The sequence below is a fragment of the Gymnoscopelus microlampas genome, assembly GCF_963454915.1.
Source record: "Gymnoscopelus microlampas genome assembly, chromosome: 8".
In the NCBI taxonomy this organism is placed as follows: domain Eukaryota; kingdom Metazoa; phylum Chordata; class Actinopteri; order Myctophiformes; family Myctophidae; genus Gymnoscopelus; species Gymnoscopelus microlampas.
In genome coordinates this window covers 42,759,682-42,779,445 of record NC_139945.1, presented here as the reverse complement: position 1 = coordinate 42,779,445, position 19,764 = coordinate 42,759,682, and the positions used below count along the sequence as shown (strand labels likewise).

General features: G+C 42.7%; 1 protein-coding gene across 2 annotated transcripts in view; it reads left to right on the top strand.

Moving 5' to 3' along the window:
• pitpnm3 (PITPNM family member 3) overlaps positions 1–18,225 on the top strand; it is a 112,084-nt gene extending 93,859 nt beyond the window's left edge. For both annotated transcript variants that reach the window (XM_084064431.1, XM_084064430.1), the window contains exons 13-20: positions 1,465–1,581; positions 4,958–5,074; positions 7,115–7,263; positions 10,057–10,206; positions 10,550–10,733; positions 12,577–12,705; positions 13,210–13,607; positions 15,506–18,225. In XM_084064431.1, the coding sequence (XP_083920557.1) occupies positions 1,465–1,581; positions 4,958–5,074; positions 7,115–7,263; positions 10,057–10,206; positions 10,550–10,733; positions 12,577–12,705; positions 13,210–13,530 (1,167 nt within the window). In that variant the 3' untranslated portion in view covers positions 13,531–13,607; positions 15,506–18,225. The remainder of the gene's footprint in view (positions 1–1,464; positions 1,582–4,957; positions 5,075–7,114; positions 7,264–10,056; positions 10,207–10,549; positions 10,734–12,576; positions 12,706–13,209; positions 13,608–15,505) is intronic.
• The last annotated feature ends 1,539 nt before the right edge of the window (positions 18,226–19,764 follow it).

Below are 19,764 nucleotides of genomic sequence, written 5' to 3'. Positions count from 1 at the left end.
ACAACTGATGATTTTACTGTGCATGTCTGAGGATGTCTGCTGCATGTTTCATGGATTTCCAGTGCCTTATAATACCAGTATTTTCTAGCAGGTTCTCCAATAAGGTTCCTAGACCTAGCTGCATTATGCTCCACCCACTGAACAAGCCAACGCATCACGTTGTGAGCTTGCATATGTGCTATATTTGGTGAATGTTCCCCAGAATAGGGATGCCAGTGTTCAAGTGGTTAATGGAGTAATAACATGCATACGTTATGTGCATTTTAGAATGTATCTGCGTGTCTGGTGCTTGTCTACGTGGCATTCCTCTGTGCATGCAGGTATGAGGCTTCCGAGCAGCCACCCATTCACTGAATCCTCAGATGCCAAGACACAGCAGAATGAAAACCCAGCACACCATTAAAAGCCATTCCAGGCCAGTCTGGCAGCTTTTTAACTTGGTCATTAGAAAGCTTTGCTCACTGAGCTCTGAGGAGTATAGTCATTTCACACTGCCACTGGTCAACGTGCTGGATAAATGTGCTGGAGAAAAGTGTTATGATCATAGCTGAGAAGGTAATAACCTGCCAATTATTATCTCGGATCAGTGGGTTTCAGCTCCAATCGATGTCCACATCCTGCAAAAAGGATACCAATGGACTGTGGGGCTGCAAACCCCACAGCCCACAGTAATAGACGTTTCTCTAGTCAGATGTATTTGTAATTGAGATGATCCAATTAGAGATAGGATTAAAACAATGAAATTGCAACAACAACATTTTTTTTTGAGAATCTTACTAATCATTCATGGAGGCTGATGTCCTGAGAGCTTGCCTCTTCTGAACAGACAAGTAAGACGCACGAACGCTGGAAGCGAACGCAGCTCGAAAATATTGTGTATTTACGGACTCTGTGTGTGTGTGTTTGTGTTTTGACTGTAGCTGCACTCTGGCGCCCTCTGTCGGCCGCACCCAGGCAGTGCACTGCACACAGACAGACAGACACACAGAGACACAAGCCGAGCAGACTTTCATAGTAAGCTCCACTTGGGCGGAGGCGCCTCCTTCCGCGTTCGCAATCACTATCCATGACGTAACTGATTCTGAGCTGCCTGCTGATTGGATTCTAAATTACTGGCCTTGTTGTTGTTTTCCCCAGATTGTTAGCTGCAATCTTCATCTACACTAGCACACTCATTGCCTGACCCGTAACTGGCAATTTTCCTCTTGACAAATGAGCACTCCACAGCTGTTTTGATTGCGCCTGAACATAGATGTTTTGTTGATTCATGTTGCACACTACTCCATGTGTTTGTATCAAGTGTTCAATTATAGACTCAAGCGCTGTCAGGTTCACGTGTGTGTGTGTGTGTGTGTGTGTGTGTGTGTGTGTGTGTGTGTGTGTGTGTGTGTGTGTGTGTGTGTGTGTGTGTGTGTGTGTGTGTGTGTGTGTGTGTGTGTGTGTGTGGTGGCGGGCTTATTGCAGTTCATGCGATATGACTGTGTGAAGACCCAGGAGGCTGGCAACATGGACTTGGCGCCTTTCTCCCCCTCCAGCCCTCGAGAAAAATGGCTCCGAAGGAGAACACACGTCAAACTGAGGGTGAGAAAGCCATCATTACTTAGTCATGGTTGACGATAAATATGTCAGACAGGAGACCACCTGCTGATCCACCGAATGTAAAGCTTTTTTTATGCTTCAGTGAAATTGACAACATGCGACAAAGTGTTAAAAAATCAGCATGATGTATCAGTTGAAAATATGTATTGTATTTTTATTTTTGTTATTTTTGTCGATATAGACGACACAGACTTTGTTATCGAATAATAGATCAATCTTTAACATAACATATTGCTGTTCTATTTTACATAGACAAAGTCACAGATGTATGTGCTCTGAACTTAAATGGTTTTCAGAAGCTGTTGTTCAATACAAAATTCCAATATTTGTAGTCATGGACATGCACAAACAACAAGCTGGGATTTCCTTTAAATATATTTTTTAAGCAAGTCAGGGAAAATGTGAAAAGAAATCTAACCTGTCTAATCCCCAGGAAAAAAACACACGCCCTCTGTAATAGAACTCTTGAACTTTTCGCTAATACTAGGCCCCTGTTGCAGTAGCCTGATTCAGACTAAATAAACCATCATCACTAATAGCGGGGGCGGTACAGTGCTTAAACATTGTGGTGAGCAGGGGCCATGGCATATTTTTCAAAATAACCCGCCCTCTTCACCTTGGAACATGGATGTAGCAGAACAACAACACAATTTCCTTCTCCTGCTGCTAAGCGGTGTTGACTAGAGCCATCAAGTTCATGAGTCTATATTGCTTTCTTTTATCTGCCCATTTGCAGATACGGACACTGTGACACATTTTTCATGAATTGCTCTTTGGCTATGTTTGCACTTTGGCTATTTGTGTGAATACTGTCTGCTGTCTCTGCAGAAAGAGCCTCAAGGTTTCAGGGTTTTTATTCGTCACATGCATTTGCAACACGGCTGTGGCAACATTGCATGCAGTGACATTTCTTTGAGCCTCCTCAACAGTGTGGACAAAGATAAAAATGCAATAAGAAGACCAAAAGAGTCATAATAGTCACCCATTCACACACACACACACACACACACACACACACACACACACACACACACACACACACACACACACACACATACACACCGACGGTGGAGGAGACCATGCAAGCCACCAATGTGCTCATTGGGAGCAGTTAGGGGTTAAGAGTCAAGGACACTTCAACACTAACTCAGGGGGAGCCAGGGATAAAACTGAGTCCTGAGTCAACCAGAGTCCTGCTGCTGTATTGACTTCCTGGTGTGAGCAAGGCCAGAGATTCTTAAAAGACTCTACTGTCAAGAGGCCTTTTGTCACTGATGAAGAGAGACCACTGCTATTTTTGTTGTCTCCTGTGTGTGCTGCTGTCAACGTTCAAGCAGGAGACTGTCTCCCTTGACCATCTACTGTGTGTGTGTGTGTGTGTGTGTGTGTGTGTGTGTGTGTGTGTGTGTGTGTGTGTGTGTCAATAGAAAAATTCCATCGACAATATCTGTAGAGGGTGCAGGCAGGGTTGCATTGCTCATGGGACGGCCTAACACGCCGTGCAACAACCTTTTTGAACAGGAGCAAGCGCACGCACATGCACAGATTTAAAACAACTTTAAATTCACACCCCAACAAAGTCAACAAAGGCTGCCGACCGCCGGTTGTCACACCAGCATGAATTAACATAGGGTTAGGGTTAGATAACATAGGATTAACATAGGAATAACATAGGAATGAGTGTGTGTGTGTGTGTGTGTGTGTGTGTGTGTGTGTGTGTGTGTGCGTGTGCGCGTGCGCGTGCGTGCGTGCGTGTGTTTATTTATTTGCCCTCACACTGAGCTACCATTGTATCAGTGTGGCCTGGTTTATTATTAACAAACTTAATCAACATGCAAATATCATAGCAGCTGGAAATATTTAACTGCATCATTAGATGACAAATCCTTTACATCATCTTCATTACCCTGTGTGGTCCAACAATGTATGAGTGGCAATCACAGCCCTGCTTAAAACAGGATGCAGAATTTAGGGATTGCATGTTTTCTTTTTTGTCTTTTTTTCCTTTTCTTATCTTTTTCTTTCTAAAAATGTTTTATGTACATTGTGCAATTTATATTACATTTTGTAATCTTTTGACAAAAAAACTACGAAAAACAGGATGCAGAATTTGTTACATACATAGAAATGTTATGTTTCTTTGGTTGACAGATCATGTAATGATACATGTAATGCAATACAGTACATTTTAAGGTACTGTAAACATACCCTGAGGAAGACTTTGTCGAAACATTGTTTTTTTTTCTCAATAAGTTGGCATTGCTTTCAAGCTACGTACACACGTAGCTTGAAAGCAATGTCAACTTATTGAGGTCTCGAAGGTCTCGAAGGGCGGATCCAAACCCAGGCGCCCGGAGCAAGGCGCGTCCTCCGATTGCTTCACCAATCTATGTCCCCGCCTCCCCTCCCCCCGCCCCCCTCCTACTCCCCTCCCCCCCTGGTCTGTGCAACATTGTAGAATACTGACGTCACCAAATTTGGAGCGACGCCCCTCTGCACTCTGATTGGTTAGGAGGTAACAAGGTTCACTCCCGCTCCGAGACCACAGTTCCTGGGATCTTCCCCCAGGCTTTTTTCTTTTGCAACAAAAAAAAAGCCATGGGTTTCCGAGGCTAACGTGTGTGTGACTGCCTTTTCTCTTGATCTCTTCGCTGTGGTGAGCAGCTCAGCAACATTGGCTTACGCTCCTCCCTTTGCAAAAGAGCTGGATCCTTGCTGCATGTCACCCCGGCTTTCTCCCACCCTACCCGTTTCTCTGTTCACTCTCTGTCGAAATAAAAAGAATTGCTGAAAATTAATCTTTTAAAAAAGAGCTTTGTATTGACTGCTACAGACTGAAAGGGCTGTATCCCCAGAGAAGCTTGCTCATAATTTCCATTAAAATCAGGCAATCTCAGCATGAAAGGATTATGGGATTTATCTTATTTTTTCTGCTGGCTCTGTTGGAGGTACTTACCCTGTTCAATGAGAAATGTGAGGTATAGCGAAGGGTAGCTGAGCAGCACTGGGAATCTTTAGAGAGATTTGACACAGTCTTTTGGTAAGGCCTTGCGGTGCACTCTTCACCGACCTATTTGATATGCACCGAAATGTGATGTATTCCATCAAGACTGTGAAAGAAATATTGCATGTCTTTGTTCTTGTGACATAATCTGTTTGTCTGTCTGTGTGTGTGTGTGTGTGTGTGTGTGTGTGTGTGTGTGTGTGTGTGTGTGTGTGTGTGTGTGTGTGTGTGTGTGTGTGTGTGTGTGTGTGTGTGTGTGTGTGTGTGTGTGTGTGTGTGTGTGTGTGTGTGTGTGTGTGTGTGTGTGTGTGCGTGCGTGCGTGCGTGTGTGCGTGTGTTCTTCCCTGCATAAAGAATGTCACAGCCAACCACCGGGTAAATGACGTCATTGCCACAGAGGAGGGACCTCAGACCTTGGTTGGACGCTTTATGTACGGCCCGTTGGACATGGTCACTCTGACCGGAGAAAAGGTTTCACTACGGCACGCACTGCTATTGATTACACATGTGTCCATGTGTACATGAATGTTTATACAGTATACTGTAGTTAACTATTGGCAGCAAGTTAACTACTCTGCCTTCTAACTACTACAACTGTAAGGTTAAAGTTGAAGGTTAATGGTTAGATTGTTAGATAGTGGGACTTGTAATCATAAAATGTTACTTGCTGCTTTGAATCATCTTTTATTGTTTGTGCTTGTTGTAATTATAAGCAATATTAAGCAACAATGGCCACGGTTACATGGACACTCATGTATTCATTCAGAATGAATTCATTCCGAATGAACTCATTCTGAATAGAGGAATCTGATCCACTCACCTGTTTACATGGGACCTGAATAAAAGTATTCCTCGTTTACATGACCAAAGCATTCATTCAGAATATAACTTTTGACATGCGCAAAGTGGTTCCCGCCTACGCCCGGGCATGGACCAGGGGCCACTACCCGGAGCAGAGCTTCCCCTGGTGGGCATGGGAGGAGGCAATAGCCCCCTTGTGCCTCCGCGGCGGAGGTCTATCGGTCGTAGGCAGGCCCGGAAGCAACGCACCAGGCAGCGTTGTATGCGGTGCAAGCCTGTGTTCCTTTGTCATCGCCGTTTTAATGCAAAAGTAGCAGATCTACAAGTTCAGACCAGTTTCTTTTTTTGTATTGGTACCAGACACGGTAAAACGTAGGCTAGCCTATAGTATTTGTCACATTTCTCATGTAGGTACCGTACGATGATGTCATCGCGCATTCGCACATGGTCATTATAATAATAAATGGAGAGAGAGAGAGAGAGAGAGAGAGAGAGAGAGAGAGAAAGAGAGAGAGAGAGAGAGAGAGCGCGCGACACTACAGTCTATGAAACAAGGCACGCTCATTTATGGCAAAAATACAAAAGTATTGGCATCAAAATATACACTTAAGTAGAAAGTATAAGCTACTCATTATGCCGAGTGTCACGTTTTATTGTATTATTATGAAAAAGCTTTGAAACATGCTGTAACTCATTCACTGTGACGAAAATCCTCTTTCTGCGCCGAGTAGCGCGCGGTGCGCACACGGTTCTGTCCATAGAGGTATAATATAACGGGTCTGTCGCCCTAAAACACAATCGCCCCGGGTCAAAATCCAGCCACCATGGAGCAGCAGTGGATGGCCCGCTCAAAAGGTGCGTGGGCCGGGGTGTTTTGGGGCGACCGTTCCGGCTGCCCATGTAATGAATTGATGAGCCCTTATAATGTTGTTTTCATTTATTTTTGTTCAATGTATGCTATTAAAATAATGCAGCTATTGCAGTATTGGGCCTTAACATGCGATTAAAAATGTATATGTATTTGGCCCCTCATATATAAAATAAATACAAATAATAAAATTAAATCTGATTTAAAATTGAAACTTGCATGCTGATCAATGCGTTTCTGCGTTTACGTGTGGACAGGGATTACAAAAAAAAATCTTTGCCATGTGGCCAGGGATTCTTTTTAAAAACTGAGGACTAAAATATCTGTTTAGAAAAAGATCCATATAAGTGTAGCCTATAGGCCAGCAATCCTCGGAGCGTCCGTTCTCCTGGACAAGTCTGGGCTTAACCATTACAGGCTTATTACATGACGCTATTAGAATCATTAATTTTATCCCGCAGGAGCGAGCGCTTCTCAGCACCAACCGTGGCCGAATTAGAGATTTGATAGGTCATTTTTGGACAATTCTGACAGCCCTACTAAGCACGGACATGCGCAAAGGAATGCATGTATTCCAAACAGACAGGAGCGTTTGGAATAAAGTGTTTACATGGTCAATTCCGATTGATTTAACCCGATTCAAACGGTCTATACCACCCCTCCTATTCCGAATGAAAATGCATTCGGGTCAGACTGGAATGGAATATTCTATTCCAATTGGGGTGTTTACATGAGCAAATCTATTCGGAATGAATTCATCCATTCATCCATTCCGAATAGAAGTGTATTCATTCCGAATACAAGTGTCCATGTAACCGTGGCCATTGTGTCCCCACACTCAGGTGGACATTCTGCTAATGACCCAACCTCAGTCTGGCCGCTGGGTCCACTTTGACACAGATCTGACCAACAGCAGTGGCAGGGTGAATTATACCATACCCAAGAGCAAGAAGCTAACCCTGGGAGTGTACCCCATAAAAATGGTGGTGAAGTAAGTACCCAGATCCATTTCCCTCTCAGGTCCTAATGTAGAATTTGAACTGAGAAAGCTACTGTGATGATTTCTTGTGTTTCATCAATGTATTAACCTATTTAAGGTAATCATAATTTGTACCCATTAGTGATTTCCTTGCTTTGATTTTCTTTGACATTATGATTGAACCCCATTGTTCTCACCTAAGTGACATAAATTTACTCACTACAAATGTGTGATGGGTTTGGGTCCTGGTGTATACGGCCCAGATGGAGGCAGTGTTGTCTGCAGAAACACTGATGTAATATATCAAACACCAATGTTTCAGCAGAAAATTATGTTGAAGTACAATCTCTGACCAGCGTTAAAATCTGTTGGCGTGCGTCCGGTGCAGGTCTAATGTTCTTGTCCACCACCATGTAGACAATGAAAACAAGTGTGATAGAGTTGATATAAGGGTCGTAAATCCTGTTCTATGTTAATTAAAACTATTTGTAGTTAAACAGCTGAAAAAACAGTGTAAAAAGGATGAGACGAAATCAAGGACAGACACAGGCCGGTTCTCAAATTAAAAGGTTGACATTGTATTAAGAGAAAGAATCAATACACGAGGCACTGTACAGCAAAAATACAGTATCTCTCTGACTAAACAGTCAATGATCACAACAGTTATACACAAATTAAGTTGTTATCAGTTCTGACGACATCTGGCCATGAGGAGCCTCGTTCGTAGATTGAGAGAGAAGATGGCAAGCTGATGGTGTGACAGTTTATCTTGGACAAACAGTGTCCAAATGTCTCAAACAACACGTTGACCTCGGCTCTGACCGGGGTCGCTGAAGGTGTTGTTGCTTTGTCATAGATGGTCAAGTTAACTCCAATGAGGTGTTATTGTATTCCTCCAGAGATAATCAGTGACCTCGGAGGGCCTGCACTCTGTACGGCTCAAAACACATGGGCCCTCATTTATCAGCGCGGTGCAACCCAAATAATGGGCGTACGGCGAGATCACCGCACCTTTCGGCATTTATCAATATATCCTGACGTGGGCTTCATCCTACGGTACGCTGAAATCTCACGTCTGGTCGAGACCAGTTGTTGACGTTGGCTGCAACTGTTTATTCCATCCTAGACCTGCGGAGCAGCATTGTTTGACTGTCTGAGAGGCATCTGGACACATAATCCACTCATAAATGTATATCTACACTAATAAATAATCCCTGTGAAAATACAACATTTTATAAAGTAATTTAAACAAACTGCTTTAACAGTCATTCAGATAAGATTGTAGATCTGGCTGTATTGAAAATAGCAGATCTACAAGCCAGCGACGCGTTGTGAGCTTGTAGATCTGCTATTTTCAAAATATACAGCGCTTCTGAGTTTAGACCGCTGCTGTTATATTTTCATGGCCACCAGGAGATCAGACATTTAACCCATGGTCCAACACACACCAGCCTTCATTCATTAATGTTATCTCCAGGCTATCTCTCATTAATGCGGAGCGGGACGGGACTCACCCGTCCGACGGTCCGAGTCTCACTGGGAAATGGGAATAGCCTACATGACGGCTTTATTTTAGTGTAACTCGAACGCGTACTGCTCGGTATGGGTTAAATAAATTAATATACAGTACAAACGTATTCCATTCATGGCGATGTGATTGGTATCATAATATGTCATTCATGTAGGCTTCAAGCCTACGTGATTGTACCGCTACGGTACGGATTACATGAAATACACAACTGTGTGTGTGTGTGTGTGTGTGTGTGTGTGTGTGTGTGTGTGTGTGTGTGTGTGTGTGTGTGTGTGTGTGTGTGTGTGTGTGTGTGTGTGTGTGTGTGTGTGTGTGTGTGTGTGTGTGTGTGTGTGTGTGTGTGTGAGTGTGTGAGTGAGTGAGTGAGTGAGTGAGAGAGAGAGGCGTGTGCGGCGAGGCAAGCGAGGGAAACTTTCTTATTGGCTTTTCATGATGTCTTCTTTGGTCGTATTCTGGTTCTTCAATCTTCATGTCGTAAAATCGGGGCGTTTTGAGAATATTTAAGGGCGTGTTATTTAAATGACGCTCGGTTTCAGCCGTGACATTTATCAACGCTGGGACCAAATGTACGCTCGGATCAGCTGTGTAGGATGCGTTGATAAATGTGACTTCGACGTTGGTGTACGGCCGAATATATGGAAAAATATACGCCGGTTTATACGCTGCGTTGATGAATGAGGGCCATAGTCTCTAGAGGAAAGGAGAGACCTGATACTAGGATTAGTTTTGTCCAACCTCGAACTTAATAAAATCATAAGATTGGTAGGCAAACTTGAGTTATGCCAAGATGGCACACTAAAATAGGATATGATGGCAGAGTTAGACATTTTATATCAATATTGTCCACAGAATACATAGTTTAACTCTAACAAAGTGGGTGTGTTCATGGGTGGGAAGCTGGCAGGAGAGGGTGTTCTCTGTCAATGCACTAACAACTCCTACGGGTTGGTCGGGGTGCCTACTCAGCAAGGAGCCGAACTGGGAGGGATATTGTGTTCCTCTGCACGCATTACGCCCACCTGGTGTGAAACTGCTCACTGTCAAGTGAAAAGAAGCAGCTGGCCATGTGTATCAAAGGATTGCTTACACTGGGGGGAACCTGGGGGGACTCATATAGAACTATACGTCACACAGCATAAATCTTTCAGGTAGTTGTCACCAAACACAATTATTAGAATGTTGCTTGTTTATGAATCTCTCTCTCTCCGATGTTATCAGGGAGGACCAGACTATTGCAGAGGCATACCTGACTGTATTGTATTGTATATGATCAGGGGGGACCAAACCAGTGCAGAGGCCTACCTGACTGTACTGCCACGGGGGATGGAATGTGTGGTGTTCAGCATCGATGGCTCTTTCGCCGCCAGTGTTTCTATCATGGGTAGTGACCCCAAGGTCCGGCCTGGAGCTGTGGATGTAGTAAGGTATCTATTGATACTGTGTACGTGTGTGTGTGTGTGTGTGTGTGTGTGTGTGTGTGTGTGTGTGTGTGTGTGTGTGTGTGTGTGTGTGTGTGTGAGTGTGAGTGTGCATTATTTGTGGATGCATTTTCAAAAATCATCAAAATGTTCGCAAAATATTCATGTGGTTAAACAGAGTGCAGACAAAATTCTAATTCATCACAGTAGATGTGCAATTGTGTGTTTCCTATGATCTTTTCAGTTGTGTTCTGAATAATGAAGCATAGCCCTTTCTGCTAAACTGAAACACCCTGGCAGTAAGTAGCACTGCATTAACAATGCTAAATATTTCTGTGTCTGCATGTAGGCACTGGCAGGACCTGGGCTATCTGATTATTTATATCACAGGCCGCCCTGACATGCAGAAACAGCGTGTAGTGTCCTGGCTCTCTCAACACAACTTCCCACATGGAATGATATTCTTCTCTGAAGGCTTGGTCCATGACCCTCTCCGCCAGAAGACCATCTTCCTCAGAAACCTAGTGCAGGAGGTACAGCATTTTAACAGCAGATACAGGATACTCCCACATGATGACACATTACTTTTCCATGTCTTACGCACGCACGCACGCACGCACGCACGCACGCACACACGCACGCACAGGCTGAACTGTGTGTGTGGTCAAAGGTCAAGGTCACTATGAGCTCAAGTCCATCCCAGTATTAGTATGAACATGATCTCAGGAACGTCTGACACAAATGTCTACCGTACTTGGGCTCAAGGATGAACTGATTAGAATGTATTTCGTTTTCTGCGCCTTTTTTTCAACCTGTTGCAGTGTACGCAGAATATTTGACACTGAATTTACTTATTATTTAGTTATTTCTTGACAGACTTTGGTCTTCCCAAGCCCTGACACTCAAACTGGCTGGAGGCCCGTCAATAGAGGGCACTAGTGCGCCGCACCACCTCTCCCAAACCTAGATCTTCCTTGAATAAATATTACTTTAAAATATATTCTATATATATTTTATGTGATCAAACCAACAAGGTAAATGTAGTTAATGACTAGTGAGTGAAATGTATAATCTGCCATAAAATGTAGATAAAAAACGTTATACTGTGCCTAAACGTAAGGCTGTGTGCGCAACATATTAACCATTGACCATTTACCATTGACTCGCAATGTTATGTTTTGCACATGCGTAGTTCACTCTTCAATGCAAGTGAACAGGGCCGCCGTGTGCGCAGGTTTGCTGCGCCTAGCGCATAGATATACATACACATAGAACTGCATTGACTGCTGCTGTTCATTCCAACTGGAGCTTCACTTTGTCCGTTATGTCTATGCTGACTGAGTTATGCTTTGACGCACAACGGTATTGTTGATGTACACTCCCACAACGAGCCGCAGAGGCGACTTGTTGTGCGTTTGTAGACCGACAATTTTCGATTTCTTTTTACACCCCGTTTGGTTTGTATGATACAGGATTAAGAATGCTGGCTTTCATACCAAAATGCTTACGTACAGTAGATTGTAAACATAATATAGCCTAACTTATAAAACAAAACAACTTTTTGTTTGTTGTTATTGCAGTGAATGGATATGAATCATATTATACAGCAGTATTTTATTATTAGCCAAAAAGGTACAAAAAGATGTAGTACTTAATACAAAATTGTGCTCATGCCATTAATTATGTCTGTCTTTCACAAATCAATGACTACTAGGGCAGGGCCTATCAAAATAAACTAGCGGGATAACATAGTACATGCTATTGTTGGCTTAATTTTTGGTGTAACAGTAGCACTACCTGGAGAAAAATCCAACAGCCGCCACTGCATCCAGCTGGCTACATGACAGCTCGTTCCAAAGGTGTCTCCCGACACTTTGTTCAAGCATGAATGTCTTGTTTCAGTATAGCACAGACTATATCACTGCGTGGATATGAGTCTGGTGCTTCCATGAGGAAGTTTTTTTTCCCAAGGGGCAGGATCAAAACAATGGCCCTCGACGCAATTGGTTAGACCTACAACCAACTACCAATTACAGTCTCCCATATTCGAATACTGGGCCTGGTGCCAGACCCAAATCGCAGAGTGCAAATTTTTTTTTGCACTCGCAGATTCGTCTGGTCCCAGGCTAGCACATCAATAGCAGATCTAGAAGCTCATAGCGTGGCACCAAGTGCCGCGGTATGAGCGCTATTTTTAATAGCCAAAGCTAAGTGGTTAAAATGATTGTGACGCTATGTTAACTCATTTTGCTGGGGACCCCCTGGTACCACCCCAAGGACCACTGGTGGTCCCGGACCACTGGTTGAGAACCACTGCATTAGGTTATCAAAGTGTTTAGACAAATTTCCAGCTGTTTGTCTCCTCTTTTGCCACAGTGTCACATTAAGATCAACTCTGCTTACGGCTCCATGAAGGACATCTCTGTTTACAATATGCTGGGCCTCAGCCCTTCCCAGATTTATATTGTTGGTCGGCCCTCTAAGAAGTACCAGAATCAATGCCAGGTATAGTACAGCTTTTGTCGTTTCTTTATTCCATCACGTTAACAGCGTGGTTTATGGCTATTGACAATACAAACAGTTTTCTTGTTTCTGTTTTGGTCTGAGGTTCTTGTTCTCTCCTGTCATTCTACATTTTGAACCCCCTTTTAGTTTTCTCATTATGGTTAAAGATACAATCCAGGAGCGTTATTTTAACCAATTATGGTAAAGGACGTAATATAACTAGCACTATTTACTATGGTTAGAGGTGGTCTCCTTACTCTTCTATTGAGAAGTTGTGACCCTGGTGTCCACCTACTGGTTGACTCCAGTAAAGTTGTTTGAAGCAGGCGGTGTGCTGGATCGGACACGAGATGTGGCCCCCATCTTTGTTATAGTTTAGACCTCGTAGAAATTACCCATCACCAACGGGAGAGTGAGACAACAGACATAAAACGTATGGATTGGCTTTAGTGTACTGTTCTCGTATTTCTAAGACAAAACCCTTTCTCTGTGTTGTCTTTGTAGTTCCTGAGTGATGGCTATGCAGCACACCTCTCCTCCCTTCAGTTTGGCCACAGGGCCAGACCTAAGAAGACCTCCTCGGTTCGTATGGTACTGAGGAAGGGTTCCTTTGGTCTCTCAGCCAAGCCTGACTTCCTGTGTAAGCGCACACATCTGCGCAGGACCATGTCGGTTCAGCAGCCTGACCCCCCCTGCGCCACCAACCACAAGCCGGAGCGCGCCCAGAGCCAGCCAGAGTCAGATAAGGAGCATGGTGGTGGAGGAGGCGGGGGGCCCGGAGTGTGGGGGCGCGCCTCCATGCTCCGTGGTGACACCACTCCCTGACGTCAACAAAAGAGATGGAAAGATGGAAGGAGGACAGAAGTGGAAGACAGGGAGGGGTTTTCGTGTCCAGTGTCATGGTAAGAGCTCACGTGTAACCGACATTCAGCGTATTCGCTGACCTGCCTGAAAGTCACATTGGTCCTCAAAGTAATAAATGAATACAAGTCAAATAAGGCGGTGCTGGCCTTTCTGTTACTGCATTTCTCATTTAGTGTACTGTTTTGCATTCAAGATCATGACAGCAATGTTCGTTTACATTCAACATGCAGCACCACCCTCTAGTGTCTGGCAATGAATCATTGTCCTGTGTGGAAGATTGATTGACAGGTGAATGTCATGATGTTATTGGTTATAACTGGTTATTACCTGCTGATGTAATAACGCATATGTTTTTTTTTAGCTCAGCTTGAATTGCTGCCAACAAGCCTTACATGGCTGCTTCCTTGTTGAATGTAAAGCACTTTGTGTGGTCGGAAGACTGAAAAAGCTATATGAATTATACATTCAAGATCATTTACCATAGATAGAATGTCCAGAGGGAAGCAGAGAGAGGGGTGAGAAAGATAGGACATTGCACAGTAAAATATGGAATGCTACAGTATTTTATTCAGACTCTCAGAATTAAAGTAACACTCCAGATTTGACTGTGTGCAGTTAGAGATGAATGAAGACAAGGGACAGTTAAGAATATGTGCGCTAATATATAAATATTCATGTTCCTGAGTTGCTATTATTAGAAACAGTTCCTTAGAGGGCTGAATCTAAAGTTCCCCATGATTATGATGATACGAGAGGCTGATGAGCTGCAGTGTGCCCCCCCCCCCCCCCCCCCCCCCATTTCTAGATTTGGAAATATCGTCAGTGCAATTAAGAAGATTAGAGCTCTCTGAGAGCCTGCAGAGAATAATGTACAATTACTGAGCACTCCAACAGCAATCAGTGTGTCAACTTTCACTTGTCTTTGGATACAATGTAGAACACCACAACAGGTGGTGCCATGGTTTTGCACTTTTTCTGTTTTTCATGTGTCTATGAGATTGATAGAACTTCATTGAGCCACCTGTTGGTGTTTTTATGGTGTTTTATGTCTTCTCTGACTATTTTGAGTTTCTTCCTGGAGGCTGAAACCTTTAGGGTCAAACGTGCCAATAGAAAAACAGCGATTTAATGACGCAGTAGAAATATACCCTCCCCCTCATTATCATAACACAACAGGTGTGGGCATGAGGAGGAGGAGGGACTAGGATGGTCTTGTAGGAGGAGGCGGAGGGACTGGTTCAGGTGGGAGGTGCTAAGGTGAGAACCAGGTATACTTAAAGACGGGGTCCCGTGATTTTCAGTGATCCCCCCCCCCCCCCTAAAACATAATCATCAGGTATTATGGTTATACTAGGAGGAAGATTTTTTCAAAAAAGTGTACAGAAAGTGTTAAAATTATGTTTTTATGTGGACACGCCTCCAGTTCATTAAGTATACCTGGTTCTCACCTTAGCACCTCCTCCACCACCTTAGCACCACCCACCTGTCCTAGTCCCTCCTCCTCCTCATGCCCACACCTGTTGTGTTATGATAATGAGGGGGAGGGTATGTTTTTACTATGTCACTAAAGCGCTGTTTCTCCATTGGCACGTTTGACCCTCAAGGTTTCAGCCTCCAGGAAGAAACTCCAAATAGTCAGAGAAGACGTAAAACACCATAAAAACACCACCAGGGGGCTTAAGGAAGTTCTATCAACCTCCTAGACACATGAAAGTAGTTTTTGCACTAGTGAAAGTGCAAAAACATGGCACCAGCTCTTTAATGAAATGGAGGCGTGTCCACAGAAAAACATAATTTTAACACTTTCTGTACACTTTTTTGAAAAAAATCTTCCTCCTAGTATAACCATAGTACCTGATGATCATGTTTTAGGGGGGGGATCACTGAAAATCACAGCACCCCGTCTTTGACTAATTTGTCTCATTCATTTTGACAGTGTTGTTTGTAAATTGGATCCTCTGCTGGGAAACCCTCCTGGCTCTGTTTTACCTGCTGATGATTGGTCCTCTACTCATTCTGCTGATGATTGGTCCTCTACTCCTTCTGTTGATGATTGGTCGTCTATTTTTTCTGCTGATGATTGGTCCTCTACTCCTTCTGCTGATGATTGGTCCTCTACTCCTTCGCCAGCTGTTGAGCCTGTTATCAGTGTTACTGTGTCTTCATGTCTGAAATCTTTACATTTTGTTTGAAATTATTTATTCTAATGCCACCGGCTAAATTTGAATGGTGTGGCAGACAGACAGACACAGACAGACAGACAGACAGACAGACAGACAGACAGAGAGATAGGCACGCACGCACGCACGCACGCACGCACGCACGCACGCACGCACGCACGCACGCACGCACACACACACACACACACACACACACACACACACACACACACACACACACACACACACACACACACACACACACACACACACACACACACACACACACACACACACACACACACACACACACAGAGAGAGAGACTACAGTGTGTTCAGGTTCCCTAGTGTTAGGATTATCCCAGTCTAATCAATGTATACAATACCACATTATGGCCCCATGGGGGGAGTTGTTCAATCTGGGGGACATGGAGACTTGTGCAGTAATCCTCTACCTACAGTATGTACTGTAAATACTCTACACACATCCCTGCAGTGTGGGCTCTTTCACACAGAAGCACTGTGGCCTTAGGGGTCAGGCTGTGCACATTGACTTTGTGGCCGTAAACCGAGAGAGCTGACCAAACCTAATCCTGGCTCCGGCCTCTGCTTCAGCCTCACTGCTATTATGTCTCCCCCACCCCCACACCCCCTGTCTGCTTTTGAGCAATCAGTTAAGCAGAACATGCTTTTCGACAGCCTTGCACTGGCTGCACTGAACCAGTGGACAGCTCAGCTCCTGACTTTGCACTTGCACTATCCAAGTACACTGCAGTAGTTCACAATTCAGCTGTGGTTCTCCATTTAGAAACACAAAATTGTGTTTGTATGTTCGCTGCAAAATATCCACTGTTGTTGCCTGATGACTGCTGTGTAAGACTCGGACACAAGGACAATGGGATTTGGAAAGCTGTAACGAGAAGATGTTGAATTGACCAAAAAATGTTTACAGAATTGTGATTGACTGTAGAAAGATCCATGCAGTTGCAAAGATTAATGAGAACTTGCTATATATATAGCTGTGTAAAAAAATGTTTATTGTTATGGTTATCATTAGTTTAGTTGTCGATTAATTAATGGTGAGTTGTGCTACTGTCACTAATACCAGGATATTGTATCAGTTGCCACGTACCCATTTATTAGAACTGCATTTGAATGGACAGATTCACTCTGAAATAGTAGACTCGGGTCAAACTGTTGCTATATGCTCTATGTGAGTCAAAAATATTTTTTTATGAGGATATATTGTAAATACAAATATTTTCGATGTGCTTTTGAACATTTGTTGTTGGACTCATTGAATAGTTAATTTTGCCTTAAATTGTAATTGATGTTGTATAGAAAATGACATATTTTTTTCTCAGCCAAAGTATGAGTTTTACCTTCATGAAAAAGTGTATCTACATAATACTTTCTTTGTGTTCGCGCACACGTGTGTGTGTGTGTGTGTGTGTGTGTGTGTGTGTGTGTGTGTGTGTGTGTGTGTGTGTGTGTGTGTGTGTGTGTGTGTGTGTGTGTTCAGATTTATTTATAAATATGTGGAGTATTATAGACACCTGGACAAGCTATGATGAGCAAAAGCCTCTGTATGGGAGAATGAGAAAGCCGATGTACTCCATTGTTAACCCAGTGCAAGTGAGCAACTCAGTACTGCCTGTTTTTCAGAACAGAGAGATTTTTAGGCTATAACTGAAGCAGTGTTTCAGAGGATTGGATTTTATGAAGCAGATGAGAAAGCGCAAGGCCTTACAAACTCTACGATAAACAGAAAACCTGTGCAGTGGGCAGGAATCCTGTCTTCTTAAATACGATAGAAAATACAGTATGTGGTTCTTCATACACACAGTATACAAGCTAAGAGGGGGGTTTAGCTTTAAAGGATATATAGATAACATGTTTATGAAAATTAATAATAAAAATAATACTTCCACAGAGCTTTTTTTTTTTAAAGTGTGGAATAGAAATATTGCATCCCCGTCCCAAAAATAATCATTGTGAAATAATCGTTTTAAATTATTGTTTTGTTTACCACTGTGTAAGCTGACGGACACAGTTATCCATATATGTTTTTGTTGTTTAAGGTAATTGTTTCCCTAAATATATTCTAGGAAGGCTGCCCTTGTGTTAATATGTTGCAAACCACATGATTGCAACATATTAACTGACAACTGATGACTTATTCAACAGATGTGTTTTAAAAGTGAGGCATCTAGTGGCTGGATGTTGTCTTTTTTCCCTTTTAATTATTTCCCTCAACTTCCAGGTCTCCCATTAAAATGTAGTATCTACATAGAATAGTTATTACAGCAAGTGAACTTTTTAGTACTAACCATCCTATAACAGTGTAGTGCACAAACTGTCATTGCTTGGTAACTGTATAGGGATACAAATTGAAGATATTGTACTAGTAAACTTTGATTTTATATTTAGATATGCTTATTTGTTACAAATACTTGCCATTTATCATCCAAGCAATGAAATGATCATTGCCATCAGTAAGGTGAAATCAATTAAATCTGTATTATTGGTGATATGTTTCCTGTCATTAAAATACATATGAATGATGAGCTATTTAAGCCAGAACTTTATTATAAGCAATGGTAATGCTTATAGTAGTAAATGTCGAATTATAATCAAATGTGTAATGGCTTTTGTTCAGCACTGATTATCATACTAGCCCAGCTATGGGACGAACTGCCTCCCGGGTTGCCAGATCATGTGCGCATATCCCCCCACGGATGCGTCGACCGGGTATGGTCTAGTTTAATTAATTGTTACATAATGATTGTCAAATGTTATATGCATGTTGCTGTAGTTAATCATTTATCTTTCATGAATATAACATGAGCCAAACTGATGTAATTGGACAGTACTTCATCTTATGCTAAAATAATTAAAGCTCCAGTGGGGCTGTACAGTAGAACACTGAACTGTAGTATACTACAGTATATATACAGTGGTGTGTTCTAGGATTTTTTTTTTTATAATCAAAAGCATGTGGTAGTCCAGGGGCCAAGCCATATTTTGGTACCACCTAAGGTGACCGTAAAGTTTTAGTATTTTTGTCTTCCTACATGTCTCTAGTTTATATTTTGGTATGATAACCCTTCCAATCTTGTAGCTTAATGGCAGTTATCACTACCTACCGGCTAATGTATCCGGTAGGAGACACAAAGTAGAATCTTTGTGTCTCCTACACCCGGGCATCAAATTATTGCGACAAAAAACAAAATATATCCATGTATTCAAGGCTTCATGGGGTGTGCAATTGATAGAAAATAAATCATTTTTTGGGTGAACTCCTCTTTAAGTTTCCCAGGGGGACTCTCTACCCATTCAGCTATGACCACCCTAGACCGAAGGAGGGTAAACTTTTACAAGCTTATGGAAAGCAGTCCTTTTGCAAACACCAAAAATCTGAGAAGTTATCAATTGCACACCCCATGAAGCCTTGAATACATGGATATATTTTGGTTTTTGTCGCAATAATTTGATGCCCGGGTGTAGGAGACACAAAGATTCTACTTTGTGTCTCCTACCGGATACATTAGCCAGTAGGTAGTGATAACTGCCATTAAGCTACAAGATTGGAAGGGTTATCATACCAAAATATAAACTAGAGACATGTAGGAAGACAAAAATACAAAAACTTTACGGTCACCTTAGGTGGTACCAATGTGTGAAAATATCAGTGTTGGCCCCTGGACTATGGAGCCTGTAGTTAGCAAAACCAGCTAACTCCACCCCCTTTTGGTGGATTGGTTCAATATTTAAATAAATAATAAATAATAAATAAGAAGAAGTGAACAGCAAGCCAACGGACACAGAGGAAACACAGACAAAAGCTCAGATTGTTTTTGACTTCGGAGTAGTGAACAACCCCATCCAAGCATATTTAGCTCAGTATAATATATAAAACTGATTGATAACCAGTAAACACTTATATTAACACAATACAGATGAGTAGCCTATAGTAAAGGTAAGCTGGGGTTATAGGGGTACAAGAACATTAGGAAACTAACAACCCAAAGCAAAC